This window comes from Aegilops tauschii, chromosome 4, assembly GCF_002575655.3.
Source record: "Aegilops tauschii subsp. strangulata cultivar AL8/78 chromosome 4, Aet v6.0, whole genome shotgun sequence".
Lineage (NCBI taxonomy): Eukaryota > Viridiplantae > Streptophyta > Magnoliopsida > Poales > Poaceae > Aegilops > Aegilops tauschii.
In genome coordinates this window covers 138,472,659-138,494,213 of record NC_053038.3, presented here as the reverse complement: position 1 = coordinate 138,494,213, position 21,555 = coordinate 138,472,659, and the positions used below count along the sequence as shown (strand labels likewise).

The following is a 21,555-nucleotide window of genomic DNA, read 5'->3' as shown; positions in this document are numbered from 1 at the left end:
ACTCGGTAATGCATCATCATAATGAGCTCAATGTTACTAAGGCGTTAGTCACGGGATCATGCATTGCGGTACGAGTAAAGAGATTTGCCGGTAACGAGATTGAACAAGGTATTGGGATACCGACGATCGAATCTCGGGCAAGTAACATACCGTTTGACAAAGGGAATTGCATATGGGATTGATTGAATCCTCGACACCGTGGTTCATCCGATGAGATCATCGTGGAACATGTGGCAGCCAACATGGGTATCCAGATCCCGCTGTTGGTTATTGACCGGAGAGGCGTCTCGGTCATGTCTGCATGTCGAACCCGTAGGGTCTACACACTTAAGGTTCGGTGACGCTAGGGTTGTAGAGATATATGTATGCGGAAACCCGAAAGTTGTTCGGAGTCCCGGATGAGATCCCGGACTTACGAGAGGTTCCGGAATGGTCCGGAGGTGAAGAATTATATATAGGAAGTCAAGTTTCGGCCACCGGGAAAGTTTCGGGGGTTACCGGTATTGTACCGGGACCACCGGAAGGGTCCCGGGGGTCCACCGGGTGGGGCCACCTATCCCGGAGGGCCCCATGGGCTGAAAGTGGAAGGGAACCAGCCCCTTGTGGGCTGGGCGCCCCCCCATGGGCCTCCCCCCATGCGCCTAGGGTTGGGAACCCTAGGGTGGGGGGACTTCCCCCTTGCCTTGGGGGGCAAGGCACCCCTTTCCACCCCTTGGCCGCCGCCCCCCCAACCCTAGATGGGTTTTGGCCGGCCCCCCCTCCCAAGGGGGCCTATATAAAGGGGGGGAGGGAGGGCAGCAAGCTACAGCCTTGGGCGCCTCCCTCCTCCCCTGCAACACCTCTCTCTCTCTCTCGCAGAAGCTTGGCGAAGCCCTGCCGGAGACCCGCTACATCCACCACCACGCCGTCGTGCTGCTGGATCTCCATCAACCTCCCCTTCCCCCTTGCTGGATCAAGAAGGAGGAGACGTCGCTGCACTGTACGTGTGTTGAACGCGGAGGTGCCGTCCGTTCGGCACTCGGTCATCGGTGATTTGGATCACGGCGAGTACGACTCCGTCATCCACGTTCATTGGAACGCTTCCGCTCGCGATCTACAAGGGTATGTAGATGCACTCCTTTCCCCTCGTTGCTAGTAGACTCCGTAGATGCTTCTTGGTGAGCGTAAGAAAATTTTAAATTATGCTACGATTCCCAATACCCGGGGGTCCAAGGCCTGGGCACCGGGGCAGGACAAGCGGCTGGCGCGGGGCAGACCAGGCACCCGGGGTTGAGGGCTCGGGCACCTAGGGGCGATCTGGGCGCATCCCAATTGGGGGCCGGGCTCCCGGGGCCAGGGTGCCACTACTAGGAAAAGGGCTATAGATGGAATGGCCACTAATGGCACACCAGACACGTGGTGCGCCATTGCTATATAGCAGTGGCGCACCATGTGCTGGTGCGCCATTAGTGTGAAAGACACTAATGGCGCACCAGCCACACGGTGCGCCATTAGTAACAATTTTTTTTCCAAACATACTAATGGCGCACCAGGGCACAGTGCGCCATTACTAGTTCTAACTAGTAATGGCGCACCAGCCAGATAGTGCGCCACTACTAAATTTTTTATTTTTTATTCTTTTGCAAAACTACTAATGGCGCACCAGGGAACAGTGCGCCATTACTAGTTTAAACTAGTAATGGCGCACTGTTCCCTGGTGCGCCATTAGTGTTTTTTTGCAAAACTACTAATGGCGCACCACTAGCAGGTGCGCCATTAGTAACCAGGGTTACTAATGGCGCATTAGGTGGTGGTGCGCCATTAGTAACCTGGGACGAGCTAGATATTTTGGACAGCCACACGTACCCACTCACTTTCCCCACTTCATTCTCTCCACCTCCTACTCCAAGCTTGTCTCGGCTGCCTCCTCCTCCTTACCTCATTTGCACCATAAATTCATCCAAATTAAGTGGTTAAATTACCTTTTTTTGATAGGTAAGTAAGGGGGAAGCTATCTTTATGTTGTTCTCCCTCTCGAACAACGTGCACATGCACTTTTTATGGCCTAGCTAGATCTATGTATGTTTGTGGTGTTGCATATGTTTGTGGTGTTGCATATATGTTTGTGTTTGCAGGTACCGGTATTTGAAATGCGATAGTTGCCAATATTTTGCCGGAATGTTGATTCATTTCCGTTTCGGCGAGAATTTTGGCACTATGCATTCTTTTTGGTCCTATTTTAGGGAAAGTCATGCCAAATTTTTTCTTGGTTCTAAAATATCGTTTTGCTCTACCCCGCAGGCGACCATGGTCCGCACGATGACCGAAGGCATCTTGAATAGGTTTTTGAGCTCCGCGAAGGCCGAGATGCTTGAAAAGAACGAGACGGAGATAAGATGTCCGTGTCGAAGATGCAAGCTGAAGAGCCTTATTGCGGACCCGGATTCCGGGCAGGTGCGGGACCACCTGCTCTTGCGTGGTTTCATGGATGGCTATCAGTGGCAAGGTGATGAAGATGACTATGAAGTCGTCCATGGGGGTCGGGCAAGAAATGAGGATGGGCAGCAAGACAACCACCGCGGCTCGGGCGGGCGAGAAGACGAAGAATCTCCAGGACATGATCACGACGGTGATGCTGTACACAGTCATCATGTAGAAGATGCCGTACATGATGATGAGGAAGATGTGGGAGCAGACGAAGGGCATGATCATGAAGATGAAGATGCCGGCGGAGCAGACGACGATGGACCATCGATGGGCTGGGTGCAGGACCCTCATATTCAAGAGCTGCTTCTCAAGCAGACTGATAACGCAAGAGCTGCCGCCCGAGAGAAGGCCAAGCTGGATCAACTGGAGATATACGCGGTTACTCCATTGTATGAAGGATGCAGGCCTGAGGATACCCGCCTGAAAGTAACGCTCATGGCTCTGGAGATGAAGGTAAAACACAAAATGACCGACGCCTGCTTCGACGAGAACATGTCATTCTGGCACGAACGTCTTCCCAAGGGGAACAAGTGCCCGACCAGTTTCGAGGAGGCGAAGAAAATTGTGTGTCCTCTGGATTTACCGCACGTGAAATACCATGTGTGCATGAACAATTGCATCATTTATCGTGACGAGCACGCGGAGTCTACCATATGTCCGGTGTGCGGCGTCACTCGATACAAGAAGAGGAAGAAAGCTCCTCGAAAAGTGGTGTGGTACTTTCTGATCACTCCTCGTCTGCAGCGGTATTTCACGGACCCTAAGGTAGCAAAGCTCCTGCGTTGGCACGCGGATAGGGAGGAGAAGAAGCGAGAAGATGACGCAAATGATCCGGAGATAAATAAAAAAGACAAGATGCTGAGTCACCCTAAGGATGGGAGCTAGTGGCAAGCGTTGAACTTCGAACACCCAGAATTTGGGAACGATCCAAGGAACATCGTGCTGGGCGCGAGCACCGATGGAGTCAATCCGTTTGGCAGCCAGAGAAGCACACATAGCACCTGGCCTGTGTTTGTGTGGATGTACAACCTTCCCCCCTGGTTGTGCATGAAGAGGAAGTACATTCACATGAGTATGCTAATTGAAGAGCCAAGACAACCAGGGAACGACATCAATCTGTATCTGGGGCTGCTGAAAGAGGAGCTAGACACGCTGTGGAAAACGCCAGCCAATACGTGGGACGCCGCAGAGAAAGAATATTTCCCTATGAGAGCCGCACTGCTCACGACGGTGCACGACTATCTCGGTTACGGATATCTCGTGGGGCAGGTGGTCCACGGATTTTCTGGATGCGTCAGGTGCATGGATGACACAACGTATCGCCAGCTAGATAGAGATCCCGGGTCTTTGAAAACCGTGTTCGTGGGACATCGAAGGTGGCTTCGCGACGATGACCCATGGAGGAAACGCAAGGATCTGTTCGATGGTGAAACCGAACCCCGAAGACGCCCGCGTACGAGGAGCGGCGAGGAAATAGACGAGCTGTTGAAAAATTGGAAAGATTGCCCACTGCCGGGAAAGAAGCAAAAGGCGCCAGAGCCGGGAAAGAAGCGAAAGCTTAAGGCGCCAGAGCCACTGCTGAAGGTATGGAAAACGAGGTCTGTTTTCTGGGACTTGCCGTACTGCAAGATCCACCATGTGCCTCACAGCCTTGATGTCATGCATATCACGAAGAATGTGTGCGAGAGTCTGCTTGGTACCCTGCTCAACATGCCAGAGAGGACCAAAGATGGGCCGAAAGCAAGGGCAGACTTGAAATCAATGGGCATCAAGGAGGAGCTTCACGCTAATGATGATGATGATGATGAGGCGAAGCAGGACACGGAAAGTCATCGCAAAGGCAAAAAGGCGAAGAAGACCAGAAATGACTTCCCTCCCGCATGCTTCACTCTAAGTCAGGAGGAGATCGATCAGTTTTTCACCTGCCTCGTAGGAGTAAAACACCCTTACGGTTACGCGGGGAAGATAAGCAGATACCTAGACTCAGCGAAGCAGAAGTTCAGCGGGATGAAGTCTCACGACTGTCACGTGCTGATGACGCAGATACTTCCAGTTGCAATCCGTGGGATCATGGACGCGCACGTCCGTGAAACACTATTTGGCCTATGCAACTTTTTCTACGTCATCTCTCAGAAGTCGGTTGGCGTGAGGCAACTCAGAAGGCTACAGGAAGAGATCGTGGTGATACTATGCGAGCTTGAGATGTACTTCCCGCCCGCATTCTTCGACGTTATGGTGCATCTGCTGGTCCATATCGTGGAGGATATCATCCAACTCGGGCCGACGTTCCTGCATAGCATGATGCCGTTCGAAAGGATTAATGGTGTCATCAAAGGATACGTTCGCAACATGTCACGTCCAGAGGGAAGCATAGCCAGGGGCTTTCTGACCGAAGAGTGCATCTCCTACTGCAAGAATTATCTAGGCATCGAGAACCCCGTTGGTCTGCCCGTCAACAGGCACCTCGGCAGGCTCGCTGGATGGGGTCACCGTGAGGGTCGCCGCGAAATGCATGTCGACTTCGATGGTCGACTCGCCGACTTTGAAAGAGCAAACCTAGTCGCGCTACAACACATAGACGTGGTCGATCCTTGGGTGGTAGAGCACAAAACGTTTATTGAGAAGACGTACAATGACCGAGGCCAACAGAGGACGGACAGAGATATAATCAAAGAGCACAACTCATGTTTCACGCGTTGGTTCAAGCAGAAGCTTCTGTCGTACCCTTTACATGAGGATTCTTCCGCGGAAGAACAACTCATATTCGCCTTGTCACAGGGCGCCGAGCACAACCTGATGATGTATGAGGCGTACGATATCAACGGCTACACATTCTACACCGAGGACAAGGACATGAAGAGCGATGGTTATCAGAACTCCGGGGTAACGATGGAATCCTACACCGGTAACGACAAGGACAGAAAATATGGAAGGATCGAGGAGATCTGGGAGCTGAGCTACGCTGGAGAGAAGGTCCCGATGTTCCGTGTCAGATGGGCCAAGAGCGTCATAAAAGAAGACCGGCATTTCACCACCATGGTTATACCCGAAGCCAAATCCAAGACCGCAGGCGCGAACGTCACCGCGAAAAATGAGCCATGGGTACTGGCTTCCCAAGTGGACCAATGCTTCTTCATTACCGACCCGTCAAAGCCCAGTCGTGTTGTCGTGAGGAGAGGCAAAAGGAAGATCATCGGAATGGATGGAGTCGCCAATGAGCAAGACTTCGACAAGTACGGCGACCCGAAGATGGAACATGACGACGACGATGAAGTATCAGCATACACCACAAGAAGAAGCAGGACCACCCTACCTAAAGGACGTCCGTTCAAGAGAAGAACTCCATTTACGAAAAATAAGGGCAAGAAGATTGTGAACAGATAGCTAGCTAAGATCGATTGTATTTAAATTGTAGCCTTCATTTCTCGATTATATTTCATAAATATTTTCAAATAACAAATTTGATGATATTTTTTCATATTCATAAATATTTTCAAATAACAAATTTGATGATATTTTTAAAAAAATTATTACTGTTCTTATAAAAAAATATTACTGTTATGATTTAAACAAGTTTGAACATATTTAAACACAAATAAATATCAAACAACATTTTAAATGCATAAAAACAAAAATTGGGGAGCCTGGGAATCAAACCCAGGACCTCCTAGTGTGTGTGCTGCGTGCTGACCAGTCGGGCTAGTGGGCGTGTTCTGATGGAGACAGGGTTAGGTGGAATATAACCTGACCAGTCGGGCTAGTAATTTCTAATGGCGCACCAGGGTGAGGTGCGCCATTGCTATCGTCGTACTTATGGCGCACTTGGGAGAGGTGCGCCATTGCTAACCCTCCCCCACTCCACCTATTCCCCTCGCACTGTGGCCTCCCTCCCCCGCCAGATCCCCCACTCGACCCCAACCGTACGCCGCCGCCCCCTTGCTCCGCCCCCTCCGTCCGCCACGCCTGCACGCCGTCGGCGACGCCGCCGCCGCTATGGTCTTGCGCTGCCCCGACGCCGCCGCCCCGACCCCCGCGGGACTCCACCCCCGCCGCCCCCGCGCTCCTCTCCTCTCCTCCTCCCTTCAACGAGCGAGGGCCTCCTCCGGCCCCTGCAGCAGCCGGCGAGCGCAGCCCCGACGCGCCCACACCCCGCCTGCCCCTGCCGTCCTCCGCCACCGGTCACCTCCGCAGCAGCCGGTGAGCCAAGGACGGTGCCGTGACCCTCGCCGCCACCTCCCGCCGTTTCTTCCTGCGCGTGGCCAGCGGTTGCTCTCCTTCGACCGCGGCCTGGGGTGAGCCTCTCTTCCTTGCCTCTATGCTTCTTGTCCATGTCACTGTTCCCTGTTCCTCTCTTGTTCATGCTGCTAGTTACACGGATCAATGGATGTTAGATAGATGTATATATGTTGATGTTAGTTAGGTATATGATGCTTGATGGATGGATGGATGAGTTGTGCTAGTTGCTTGCTAGATGGATGGATAGTAGTTTGGTTCTGTTTTTGCTGCTGTTTGGTTCTGAAGATGAGTAGCAAGTATAGTAGGAAGACGATGCATAGTAGTTTTATGTTGTTGTAGTAGTTGTAGTTGTAGATACAGTAGCAGTATCATGTGCTACTGTTGTAGATACAGTAGTTGTAGGAACATTAGATACAGTAACAAGTGTCATGTTGTTGTATTAGATACAGTAGCAGTATCATGTGGCATTCCCTTAGTTGTAACAAGCCCTGCTGTTGGATGCCAGAAAATCATATTTTTTGGCTTTGCTGTATTCAAGTTGTGATGCTAGAAATCTTTTGCTGGGAATCACCAATATGTAGTAACTTTATGTCTTGGCCTTTTCCGTTTGCCATTGGACATTGTAACAAGTAGAGCTCATTATGCCCGAACAGAGTAAACATCATTGTGTCCAACACATAGTATAACAACCCCCTTAGTTTTACATCTACTCTACCTTAGCATTCAGTTGCTGAAGTTATTGGACAGTCTAACTTGTAAGTTATTTAAAACTCTGAAACAAGCCCTGCTGTTGGATGCCAACAAAATATTTCTTTGACTTTGCTGTATTCAGGCTGCGATGCTAGAAATCATTCAGCATCTAATTTTACTTGTATTAATGTTGAACTTGATAGGGTTTCTGCTTTGTGATTTAAACATATTTTGCAAAAGGCATTTATCCGCTACAGTATGCTTTTTGTTAGGCATATTTTGATGTGAGATATTGGTTCTTTTTAGCGTGTCATAAGTTAGCACCCCACCCTTGGGTCATCCCTGGGTCTCCCAGTGCTGCCGTGTAATTTGGTCGAAAATTTGTTCGCTGTTACTTACTTTGTGTAATTCGTCTGTAGGGGATTCTTGCAGAACTTGAGTACAGTCTTGTGGGGTTCATCACCAGCTGTTACAGAGTCATTCAGTGATAGAGACCAGAACAGGTGGGGCAAAATCTGTACTTGTTATGTTGGAAGTTGATTATACCAGAGAAGTATTCAATTATACAGAGTTTACTTGCTAATGAATAGTGATCTTGTTCATTTTGTGTATCTAGTGAGCATAGCAAAGTTCCTCTCTGTACCTCATAAGGGAGCAGTATGCATCTAGTTTAGGCTTGTATACTTGTATAGTTTCAGATGTCTCCTGTTCTGGGTCATGGACTTTGTGCCATGGCCACATTGGTTTTCTGTTTGGCCTCAATTTGGCCTGGCAAATGATGGTCTACTAGCTGGCAAGATGTTTTTTGAGAAACACAGTACCAGCATGTCGATAATGATTTTGGCAGCAGCGTGAGGCAGCAGTGTGCGGCGCAATTCCTTCATTGGATAATGATTTTGCAGGTACCCCGAGAGGCCCTTGAGTTTGCCGGAATGTCGATTAACTTCCATTCCAGCAAATTCGGGTACTCCATATGTCCTATTTTCAGCAAAGGTCATGCTGAAATTTTCCGTGAATTTTAGCATGACTTTGCTAAAAATAGGACATATGGGGTACTTGCGACTAATGCATGGGCCGGGGTATCTTAGTACTTAATTAAGTAGGATCAACTGCCTCTTGTGTTATACATATAGAAGTGTGATATGTTTACTGTCTCTTGGTGTTTGTCCTTAATTAAGTAGGCTATATTATTAGAAGATACCCATATATATCAGTCAACCTAGGGTGCCTCGGCATCGATAAACCCTAAATGATGAAAACTTAACTTAGCATTTAGGGTGCCTCAGCGTCGACAAACCCTAAATGATAAAACCTTGGCTTTTAGGGTGCCTCGGTGTCGATGAGAACCTAAATGATGTACGCTTAGGCTTTTAGGGTGCCTCGGCGTCGACAAACCCTAAATGATAAAAGCTTAGCTTTTAGGATGCCTCGGTGTCGACAAACCCTAAATGATGAGACCATGATCTTGTTCCTTGACAATAACCAACTTTTTGACCAAACTTTTTTCCTATTTAGAGCGAAACATGGCCCACAATGATGAGGCCGGCGGTTCGGGCGGCAAGGAATTCTGGGAGCTGTCCCAGGAGATGGAGGAAGAACCTCACCGCTATGAGGACGCCGCCGCGGAAGACACCGATCCTGACTACACAACCCCTAGTGGCGTTGGGGATGACACCACTGATGGTGCCGCCGAGGATGCCACCACTGATGATGGCGGCGCACACACAGATGGCAGCCAACCGAAGAGGCAACGGAAGGACCGGCGCCCGAACGTGCTCGGCACCGGCAAGGAGGAATTTACTGAAGTGAACTCCGATGGGCATCCAACGGCGCCCAAACATGTAGTCAAGGGGTACTCCGTTCAGCTCGGGTGCATTCTCCGGAGCACCGTCTCGATCAACACCGAGAACCTAAGGCATAAGGACCAAGGGAATTTGCGCAGCCTCCTCTTCACGAAGCTGCACGAACGATACAAGTTCCCCGCTGAGTTTGCAAACACACGCCTCTCAGGGAATAAAGTGAACAGTGCCGCCCTCACGAGGATGAGCACGACCCTGTCTACATGGAGAAGCACGGTGAAGGCAATGATTGAAAAAGGTGATAGTTATGAGAAGATCAAGGCAAAATATCCTTTGATGAGCGAAGATGACTACAAGGAGTTCAAGATCAAGTGCGAGAGCAGCGCAACCTCCGAATCAAGTCAGTGGGGGAAAGAAATGCGGGAGTTGAACTTAGGGGTCCACCAACTCGGTCCCGGCGGTTACAGAGTGGCGGAGCCTATATGGGACAAGGAGGACGTGGAGCGTGCCGAGCAAGGCCTACCGCCCCGCTTCGAGAAATTACATGACAAGCAGACCAGGAACTTTGTCAGGGCCCGGTACAAGGAGGACCCGGTAACAAAAGAGCTTACCACGGATCCGAAGACCAGGGCGCTTGAGCTTGTTCTGGTAAGGAATACACCCCCGCGTAATTAGCTCCATATGGTTGCATTCTAATTAATGAAGCCAAATTTCTAAATGGTTCACATTCCTTCCGCAGGAGGCTGAAAGCAGTAGCGCGGGGTCGTCTCAGAGCTCCCCTTTTGACACCCCTTTAAATAGGGCGTTGAACGTAATGAAAAACAAGGATAAGCTCAGTAAGCCGTCGTCAGCTGGTCGTGTGGCTGGCAAAGGCTTGTCCACAAAATGGTCGTCATACTATACCGCTGGTGGGCGAAAGGAGAAAAAGACCAGCTCGGAAAGCCAGTCGCGCGAGGTTCAAGAACTCAAGGAACAAGTGGCGCGGATTCCGGAGATTGTCCAAGAGCAAGTGCAACAACAACTGGGAACGACGCTCACCGCCATTGTGCCTACCTTGATTCAGGGGCTGACGACGTGGATTGTGGGCGGCCAATAGGGGCCTCCCCCGGTTCCCAGCTTCATGGCCAGCAACTCGCACAACGCGCAGGCGGCGCCATTGGTGTCTCCGGCGGAGGCGGTATTCGTGTCTCCGGCGCCGGCACGGGCATTGGACCTTAAGGCACCCGGGTGTACGCCGGCCAGCACCTCGCCAGCAAGCGGCCCCTCCGTCAGTTGCACGCGCACGCCCGCTGTTGGCGGTGCCTCGACATTGGCCGAGCTCGACGGCATCACGGTAACTAAGCCTCTCGGTCGATGACTTCATCTCCTTGCCTTTGACTGGGCATCCCTGACGCCCTACATGTTTTCGCAGGGCGCCACCGATGTTCCTTGCACTCTCCTGCACTTCGTGGGCGGCGAGTTGGTCGATGTCGCCAAGGGCAGAATCGTTCAACCGGGCAACCGTGTGTTCCACGGTAATTCGATGCCACCCACCTTGTATAGGGTTGAATTGGTTCGGGTGCTGCCAGGCTGCGACGAGTTGTTACCTCCGATTCGACCCGCTGGGGCCGACGAAGACGATGTGATGACCCTCAGGGCCTGTGTAAGCTAGCCCCTGCTTTGGCCGAAGAGCCATATTCGTTTGGGGGCGGGGGACACCACCCCACAGACAAGACCGCCAGTCGTGCCAGCGCCAAGCCATGGCAAGAACGCCGCAACGCTACCGGACATGCCGGACATCCCTATGGCACAGGATCCGGACATGCATATGGCACAGGATCCGGACGACGAGGACAACAACGGTGGTACATTTTCCAACGTCGATAAGTACTTTGCCGAACATGGGTATGGTGATGAGTTCTACGGGCCTCCTTCTCAAGAACCCAACCCTGAAAAAGACGACCGCGATCTAGCTGGTACGGCAGAGAAACCCAATTGCAACAGGCGTCGTCTGGCGTTCAGTTCTCAGGAGACGCCTCCAGCTGCCGCCTTCACCGAGCCTCAGATAGCTGAGGTGCCAAAATATTATCAGCCCCAACACGCTCAAGAAGGCGGTCTGTGAGCAGAACTCGATCCCATTACAGCAGATCAAGAAGAAGGGACGGAAACGAAAGACTAACAAGGGCGCTAGTGCGAGCCAGCTGGCACCGAGTACGATCCGTGCTCAGGACGGGCCACCTTCACCTAAGGATATCTCGAGGAGGGTGCATGTGGCGGGTAGGCCGATGCTACCGACAAATATGCTCAATGCTGCAACCGGTGCTATGCGGAGTCTCCATGATAGTGTTCTTTCTTTGGAGAAGCGGCATCTCAGAGAGAATGATGTGGCATACCCGGTTTTCATGGCCAAGGTGCCAGAGGGCAAGGGCTTTGTGGATAGCGCCGTCGGGGGTACGATCGTCCTGCGGTTTGACGACATCTTTGCTATGCTTAACCTTCATCCGCTGCACTACACCTTCGTTCGGCTGTTCTCGCTGAGTATGGAGATGCGGATCATTAGAGACAAGACCCCGGACATTGTGATAGTCGACCCCTTCTACATGCGTGCCAAGATCTTGGGCAGCGCTGGGGACCGGCAAGTCGCGAGTTCACACCTCGAAGGCGTCATTTTGGCAAACCCAGATAAGGATAACTTCCTCGTGCCTTACTTTCCCGAGTAAGTCATCTCCTAACCGCCCCGTAACATATGATTTCTTAGATTTCGATCGTTCTTTTTTTTTCTAACATTCTGTGTTCTGTGCAGTGACACACATTGCACACTCATCCTCTTAAGCCCGAAATATTCCATGGCCACGTATTTCGACCCGGACCGTGACTCCAAGATAGACTACACAAATATCAAGAAAGTTCTTGATGATGCTCTCCCCGGCTATGCCGCATCTGGAGGCACCTTTAAGAGGCCAGTTCGTAGGTACGGCAGGCACGTGTTCACCCACAATACGACGTTCCCCTGCGTCAAGCAGCCGCCTGGCGGTCAGAATGATGCCTACTACGCCCTCCATCACATGCGGGCGATCGTGCGGGACCATAATCACCTTCTGCTACCAAATAATCTCAAAGATTGGGCCGCAAGCGTTGCGGTAATCCAGGACGCGGACCTCCAACAAGAATTCTTTCGCATCCAGTCGGAGTTTGCAGAAATCATCCATCAAGATGTCCTTCGTACCTCGGGGCAGTTCTACCTCAAATTTCAACCGTCCAACAGTGAGATAGACACAACGCTACAAATGCAGGCTGACAACGCCCGCGACTTCATGACCATCACAACAAACGGCGGCTTCATCCACGCTCCGGTCCCATGAGTCGAGTCAAAAGTAGTGATGCTATGTGTAGTTCTGAAACATTGATTAGCTCATGTTGTAATTAAACTTTAATTAACTTGTATGTCTCTTTGGTTTGGACAGTCATTCAACTTAGATGTAATCGATGCTATTTATTAGTAGGACCATGAATCGTGCTATTAATGTCTTCCTTTTCTCTTCCGATCCTTTTGTTGCATACTTATATATTGCTTATGTATTGTCTGTTGTTTGGCTAGTGCATAGAGATGCCATCGTATGTCGTGTACAAGGGTAAGGTTCCCGGAGTCTACGACGACTGGGAGGAGTGTCGGAGACAGGTTCACCACTTCAGCGGTAACAGTTACAAAGGGTACACCACTAGGGCGGAGGCGGAATCTAGATACACGCGCTATCTAGCGGGAGAGAGGAGGGAGCGTTGGAGGAGCCGGATGAAGACCAGTTTCATCGCGATGATGCTCATCGTGATGACCGCAACTCTCTTCTATGTGATGGTAGTTTAGATGATCGATATCGACTTGTAATGTGAAGACAAACTCGCTACTCGCGGTCTCGAGACTTGTAATGTTCTATCTTTGTTCGGTCTTTTGAATTCGGAGACTAATATGATGAACTGTATTCGGAGACTAATCTTCTATTGTATTCGATGAATCTGCTGTTGCTGTGTGGTGCTGCTTATATTCTGTCCAATAATATATTTTGTAATCTATGCAAAAATCAGAAAAGAAAAAAAAATCCCTAATATACGTACTAATGGCGCATCACACTAACGTGCGCCATTAGTATGCCAAAGGATACTAATGGCGCATCACACCGCAGTGCGCCATTAGTATGCCAGAGGATACTAATGGCGCATCACCCAGCAGTGCGCCATTAGTATGCCAAAGGATACTAATGGCGCATCACCCCGCAGTGCGCCATTAGTATGGCAAAGCACATGGGTATATATGGCCCCCTGGGAGGCATACTAATGGCGCACCGTGGCCTATACTAATGGCGCACTGCCTGGTGCGCCATTAGTATACTAGATACTAATGGTGCACCAGCGGTGCGCCATTAGTAAAAAATACTAGTGGCGTGGTGCCTCCGTCAAGATTGTGGAGTTGAACCAAGGAGTTTGTAAGGGCAAGGAGATCGCCTACTTCGTGAAGATCTACCCTAGTGAGGCAAGTCCTTCGTGGGAGACGGCCATGGTGGGATAGACAAGGTTGCTTCTTCATGGACCCTTCGTGGGTGGAGCCCTCCGTGGACTCGCGCAACCGTTACCCTTCGTGGGTTGAAGTCTCCATCAATGTGGATGTACGATAGCACCACCTATCGGAACCACAGATAAAAAATCTCCGTGTCAACATTGCGTTTGCTCCCTCAAACTCATCCCTTTACCTTCATATGAAATTGTTTTACATTCCGCTGCTATACTCTTAGAATTGCATGTGTAGGTTGATTGCTTGACTTGTGCTAAGTTGCTAAAATATGCCAAGAACTAAAATTGGGAAAAGGCCAGATTTTTATTTGGTCAAGTAGTCTAATCACCCCCCTCTAGACATACTTTCGATCCTACAAGTTGTATCAGAGCTTTGGTCTCCATTTTCTTTGATTTCCATAGCTTTTGGTGGTCATAGCCTTGGTTTCACAACCTAGGAGGGTATGGCATCTAGCGAGGGAAATTACCACCGTAGAGGTCCTTACTTTGATGGTACAAATTTTGCTAGTTGGAAGCATAAGATGAAAATGCATATTCTTGGACATAACCCCGCCATTGGGGCTATTGTGTGTATTGGCTTGCAAGGTGAATTCTTTGATGGGAGAGAACCAAACCATGAAGCTACCGCAGAAGAGTTGAAGATGCTACAATACAATGCTCAAGCTTGTGATATTCTCTTCAATGGATTGTGCCCTGAAGAATTCAACAAAATCAGCCGTCTTGAGAACGCAAAGGAAATTTGGGACACTTTGATTGATATGCACAAAGGTACCGACTCCGTCAAGGAATCCAAATTGGATGTGCTTCAGAGTCAACTTGACAAGTTCAAAATGAAGGATGGTGAAGGTATCGCTGAAATGTACTCTAGGCTTGCTCTCATCACAAATGAGATTGCCATCTTAGGAAGTTAAGAGATGACCGACAAATTCATCATCAAGAAGATCCTAAGAGCTTTGGATGGAAAATATGATACCGTGTGCACATTGATCCAAATGATGCCCAATTACAAAGATCTCAAGCCAACAGAAGTCGTTGGAAGAATTGTTGCTCATGAGATGTCACTCAAGGATAAGGAAGAGCTTCACAACAAGTCAAGTGGTGCTTACAAAGCCTCGTGTGATGCTCCCACATCATCAAGTGAGAAACAAACCTTCAATGAAGAATTGAGCCTACTGGTGAAGAAGTTCAGCAAGTTCTACAAGAGTGGAAGCAAAGAAAGAAGTTCCAAGTCAAGGTCCTACAATGACAAAAGATCTTCTAGTCGTGAGCGTAATTGCTACAATTGTGGAAGACCCGGACACTACTCTAATGAGTGTACGCCCCCCCTACAAAAGAAGAGAAGATTCTCCCAAAAGAAGAAGTAGAAGAGAAGAATCACCACCAAGAGAAAGGAGGAGTAGAGATGATAGTTATGAACAAAAACCCTCTCGGAGAAGCAAGGACTCGGAAAGGAAGGAAAAGTCAACAAGGAGCTACACAAAAAGAAGACATCAGCTCATGTTGGTGAATGGGTATCCGGCTCCGACTCCGACAATCACTCCGAAAGAAGTTATCACTCCGACTCCGAATATACTCAAGATGAAGGTGGTGCCGGTCTAGCACTTGTGTCAACCAACTCCTACGACATATTTGACTCACCAAATGAAGGAATTGGAAGATGCTTCATGGCCAAAGGTCCAAAGGTAACACATCCCGAGTATGTTGATTTCAATAGTGATGAAGATGATTTGCTAGGTGATGATGATTTACTTGTTGACAACTCTAGTGATGAAAACTATGATGAAACGTCAATTAATCATGATAATCAAGATAAAACGAATGACGATGATAAGAAGGAGATTGAGTGTCTAACTAAAGAACTAAACACTCTTAAGTTAGCTCATGAAACTACCTTGGAAGATCATCGAGAACTTTTGAAGACTCGTGATAAGCTACGCTTTGAAAAGCTTAACCTTGAGAAACAGCATGAGTTTTTAAAAGTAATCAATGATGATCTTCGCAAGAAAAGTTCTTCTTACATTGCCAAGCGTTTACTCTTGTCTACTTACATGCCACAAGTTAAATCTAGCAACAAGAACAAGAAAGATGCTTCATCTAGTAGTAACAACAATCATGCTAAATCCAATGTTGTTGCTTCTAGTAGTTCTCTTGATTCCACTAATGATTCTCTTAGCCAAGTTACACTTGAGCAAGAAAATAGCTTATTGAAGGGAATTATAGAGAAATGTGTTTACAAGAGCCTTGCCGGAAGTAAGCAATTTGAGGAAATTGTACGCAAGCAAGGAAGACACCGGAAGAATCAAGGTGTTGGTTTTGAACAAAAGTTCAATGCCAATGGAGTTGAGTGGGAAGAAGATCAATACCCCAAGACGAAGTTTGTTCCTCAACAAGAGAAGTATGATCCTACTTCTTTCAAAGGGACACAAGCTCAAGATGATCTTCCACCACAAGACCACAAGCAAAAAGGCAAGGACAAGCTTCAAGAGGAAATTGATGCATTTGAAGAAGCACCTAAGGCCTTGGTCAAGTGGGTTCCCAAGACTACATCAAGTTCTACTTCAGCAAGTACGACTACGACTCCAATGATTCCCATCAAGATGGCGTGGATCCCGAAGAAGAAGAACTAGAAAGATCTTGAGGATGACTCCGCCAACATACTTCACTCTTATCATTTTGGCAAGGACAAGTGCAAACAACTTCCATATCTTGCACTAGTTCAAGGAGTCACAAACCCTCTTGTTGGTAAGACAAGGGACAAGGTAACCTAATGCTTTCATGGACATCATCTTGTGTATACATCACTCTATGTCTATGGATATCCTTGTTTGTTCCTTGTGGGACTAACCCGTGTAGGTATTGAAAGTGCAACTCACTCCAAAGGATTGCTCCGAATGATCTACAACAACATCGAGCATCTACATCTTCAACACCTACATGAAATCATCATCGACAAAACCCAAGGTTAGTTCATCCCTCTTAGGGGGGATATCACATCTAGGGGAGCTTTACTCCAATCAATTGAGCTAAAGCAACTATAATGGTGTGAACACAACAATGCTTTATGTAAAAGTGGTAACCCCACTTGTACTTAAATGATGAGTATGACCTATGATCAAATGTTCTCATTTGACTCCTAAGTCAATATACTCATATATAGATGACCTAGTCATCGCCAAATTGCTTGATAGATGCTAGAGTGTTTGTGCATGCTTTGTCACATATTTCATTTGCCATTTTAATTGTGTGAGCATGTTGAATGCATATTTTACTCATTCGAGGACATCCATTTGTTGTTTTGATTGTTTGGCTTTTTCTGTTTTGCCAAATGGATGGACAAGAATGCCTAAGAACTCCCTCTAGCTATCTATGCTTTCCTCGTCTCAAACTCTATTCATGCTACATCACAAAGTTTGATCAAGTCAGATTCGAACCACTCTATGTGAGGAGCACTCGGAGTTCCCGATTCGTCATAGACTTAAACCTCCAAAACCTCTTTGTGCCTCTCGGTCTGACTGATTCATCCCTTTCGGTCCTACCGAGATCACTAAGTTGATCTAGGGTTTTTAATCTCGGTGCAACCGATTAGAACCTTTCGGTCACACCGAGTTGCAGTAACTGCTTGCAGTTTTGCATCTCGGTGCCACCGAGTCGTTCCACTCGGTCACACCGACAGGGTCGGGTTATATATACCGACGGGCCAAATTTAGGAAAAATTTCCGAACCTCCTCGCCCGCGCATAACCTGCTCTACCTCTTCGGGTCTCTGGATCGTCCTCTCGTCGCCAGCGACCTCCCGCCGCTGGTCTCCGCCGCCGTCAACGGCAATCTGCCCCGCCGTTGCTGCCGTAGCTAGTTCGCCGCCGAACTAGGCTACGAACGTGAACTTTGTGCTAATCCTTAACTCTGATTCTTAGCACATTGCTTTGCCATGATTCTTGCCATGATTGAAATCATCCTGTCCAGCGAAAACATCCCGTAGATTAGTTTTGATTTGAAAATTTAGGGTTAGATCTCCGCCGAATTCATCTCGGACTGACCGAGTTGTAGAAATCGGTCTCACCGATTTGGCTTAGGCCAGAGCCCTTGCATTTTCGGTCTGACCGAAAATTGCAAATCGGTGTGACCGAGTTCGATTCTCTGTGAAACCCTAGCTGTCTCGGTACCACCAAACTGTGACTCGGTCTGACCGAGTTCAGTAGTTTAGGTTCCAAAAGCTGCTTCGGTGTCACTGAGTTTACAAATCGGTAGCTCCGAAATGCTTTCTGTGAAGAACTAAAACTACGTTTTTAAGTAATCTATTTTGCAAAACTCCTGTACTTTGTGATGCTCATCTTCTCTACCTCATCTATAATCTATTCACATGGTCTGCTATCAGAGAGTTTGCAAAGATGTCTGACCAGAGTGACAGCCAGAACAAGTCTGAACAGCAGGTGGAGATGAGTGAGGGTTCAGATCCCTCCAGCAGTTATGATGATGGCAGCAGGAGCACTCCCAGCAATTTGCCAAAGGCTGCCACCAGGACAAGGAAGAAGAGGAATTCTGACTCTGAGGATGAAGACTATGTGGCAGTTGAAGATGAAGCCACTTCAAAGAAAAAGGTGCTGAAGAAAGAGTATGGCACAGCTGCTGCAACAAAGCCTGGTATGAAAACAAAGGCTCCAGCAATAAGACAGCCCATGTCTAAGCCAAGAAAAGTTGCCACGGGTGAAACTATGAAGTTCACCATTGAGTCCGAGGAAGAGGCAGCTGGTGAAGATAAGAAGAAGAAGAAGAGGGCCAGAACCACTACTGCCAGAGTTCTTGGCAAGCCCTCTATGAGGATTGATTCTGAACAAGAAGAGGAAGAGGATGCTGCACCAGCACCCAAAGCTCAAAAGCTTATGGGGGATGCAATCAAATCAGGGGCTGCTCCATCTAAGCCCAAACCTGATCCCAAGGTTGCTGCTCCAGCTCCAAAGACTAAACCCAAGAGGAGCACTAGGAACATCCCTGCTGAAGAGAAGAACAAGGCCCCAGTGCCTGAAGCTGCTGCTGAAGAAGAAGATGACTCTTTTGTATTGAGGAACCTGAAACCCAAGATCCCTGACCACACTGATGCACACCCAGTTGCAGAGAACATGAAAATCAGTAAGGATACAGGATTGAGACTATGGAGGCAGTCGGATCCATATGCTATCAGGAGAAGGACTGCTGTGGACTATAGGTTTCACACTAAGGAACAGCAGGACTTCTATGAGATAGTTCTGCTTGACAGGAAGCCCATTGTGTGTGACATGAGGTGGGTTGACTGGGAGTTTATCAAGGAGAATGAGGATCACTTCCCTGGTGTGCTTGATAGATTCCAGGCATGTGGAGTTGACACTTTTGTTGCCCAGAAGCTCACCAAGTGGAATGATGAGCTCATCATGCAGTTCTACTCCACTGCCCACTTCTATCCAGATGGAAGGATAATGTGGATGTCCGAGGGTACTAGGTACCAGTCTACAGTTGAGGAATAGGCCAAGCTTATCAATGCTCCTGTGGAACATGAGGATGACTTGGATATCTATGCAGAGAAAAAGAAAGACCACAACACTATGGCCAACATGTACAAAGAGATCCCAGATGCTTCCTTGGATACACATAAGTTTGGATCTGTTCACTACTTTTTGTCTGGTCTACCAACAATCAACTGGATCTTAAGGCACACACTTCTACCCAAGTCAGGTGATCACAAGATGATCAGAGACATGCCATCAACTTGTTGCATATATTTGATGTCCCACAGAAGTTCAAAGTCATGAGCCTGATTGTTGAGACAATCAAAAGGACTGCTGCTGCCCAGAAGAGAAGCTGTGGGTATGCCCCACAAATTCAGGAGCTCATCAACTCAAAGATGGGAAAAGGCAAATACATTTTGGATAAGGAGCACCTGCCCATCTACCTTGAATTTGAAGATAACACAGTGGTGATGAATGATAATGAACCATCTTCAACTCAAGCACATGAGGAAAGAGAGAAGGCTAAGGCAGAGAAGGCTGCAAAGATGCCAACAGTAGAGGAGGAATCTCAGGTATTCTTGAAGAGCAAGCAAGACCAGCTTGGATATCTGATCCGTTCCACCCTGAGGATTGAGAAGGGCTTGGCCACCCTGATCAAGAACCAGGAGAGTCTGGAGAGGATCATTGAGACAAAATTCTATGACCTTGATGTCAAGGTGACAGAGATCCAAACTGCAGTTGAGCAGTTCCAGGAGGAAGCAGAGGAGAAGAAGGGCAAGTCTACCACATATGCGTTTTCCAGAGTGCCCAGAGGACAAAGATCTGCTGCAGTGCCAGTGACAGACACTAGAGATACAACATCAGCACCAGCAGCTACAGCTCCAGTTCCACCTCCAGCAGCTACTCCACCAGCTCCACCTACTTCATCTGAAGCCTTCGTCCTTGGAGTTCTCTCAACACCTCCTACCGAAGATCAAGCCCGAGAGTCATTTAGCATTATGCATTTTTGAACTTTTTGGTAACTTGTTGCCAAAGGGGGAGAAGAATGTATAGATCATAGGCTTCGAGAGAGAGTGTTGCCTTTTTATTCTCTCTTGCTATTTTGGTTGAAACTTTATTGTGTGCTTGTGTGAGATACTACTTTATGTCCTTGTGAGATACTTCTTTGATCATGTGTTTGATCATATGCTACCATTAATGCTTGTTGGATGATATTATCTTTATATCCTCTTATGATCATTCACTTTGCTTGGTGATGAGTGCATGTGTTTTAATCTCTATCATTTTGAGCGCTCCACCAAGATGTATGTGACATGGAAGAGTAACCCATGATCCTAATCGATTGTGCATTTGCATTCAGAAGCAAATTTTAAATAATGCACAAATATAGGGGGAGCTCTTGCTTATCACATACTTCTCAAAGCGACGATGTTTTTCAATCCTATTTATCATTTGTCGAAGCTTTGATCTATATGTTGTCATCAATTACCAAAAAGGGGGAGATTGAAAGTGCAACTATCCCTGGGTGGTTTTGGTAATTCCTAACAACATATAGCTCATTGAGCTAATGCTATTCCAAGATGAATATTTCAGGAAAGCTCAATGATTGCATGGCATGGATTAGAAAGTGGACCCTTCAAAATGCTAAGGAAAAAAGATTGGCTCAATGTCATAGCACAAGACTCTACATTTTCTATTTTAGTGATCCAAGATCACATTGAGTCTATAGGAAAAGCCAATACTATTAAGAAGGGATGAGGTGTTGCTTAATGAGGTTCTTGCTCAAAATGCTTAGTGATATGCTGCAAAACCCTCCACTACTTTCTCATATCCACATATGTCCCAAACCAAAAAGTCCAACTCGGCGCCACCAAAATTTCATACCCGGAGCCACCGAGTTCAGTTGACATAGCCACTGCCAGAAACCCTAGGCTTTTCGGTCTCACCGATAGGGATCTCGGTCTCACCGAGATGGGATTGTAATCTCTATGTTTCCCTTCGTAACATTCTGGTCAAACCGAGATGAGCGATCGGTCCCACCGAGATTGCAATGCAAACACTCTGTTTCCTTTTCGTAACGTTTCGGTCGAACCGAGATGAGCGAATCGGTCCCACCGAGTTTGCCTGACCAACTCTCTGTTAGCCTATTACCAAAATCGGTCTCACCGAGTTTGTGTAATCGATCTCACCGAGATTACGTTATGCCCTAACCCTAATGATATCGGTCCCACCGAGTTGACGTGTCGGTCCCACCGAAACACCTAACGGTCACATTATGAACCAAATCGGTCTGACCGAGTTCTTTGAATCGGTCCCACCGAGTTTGGTGATTTGTGTGTAACG

General features: G+C 48.1%; 1 protein-coding gene across 1 annotated transcript in view; it reads left to right on the top strand.

Moving 5' to 3' along the window:
• Positions 1-18,444: 18,444 nt before the first annotated feature.
• The window catches only part of LOC141021701 (uncharacterized), a 211,608-nt gene continuing 208,497 nt past the window's right edge, over positions 18,445-21,555 (top strand). Inside the window, exon 1 of the mRNA XM_073497557.1 lies at positions 18,445-19,198. Within this exon, the coding sequence (XP_073353658.1) occupies positions 18,445-19,198 (754 nt within the window). The remainder of the gene's footprint in view (positions 19,199-21,555) is intronic.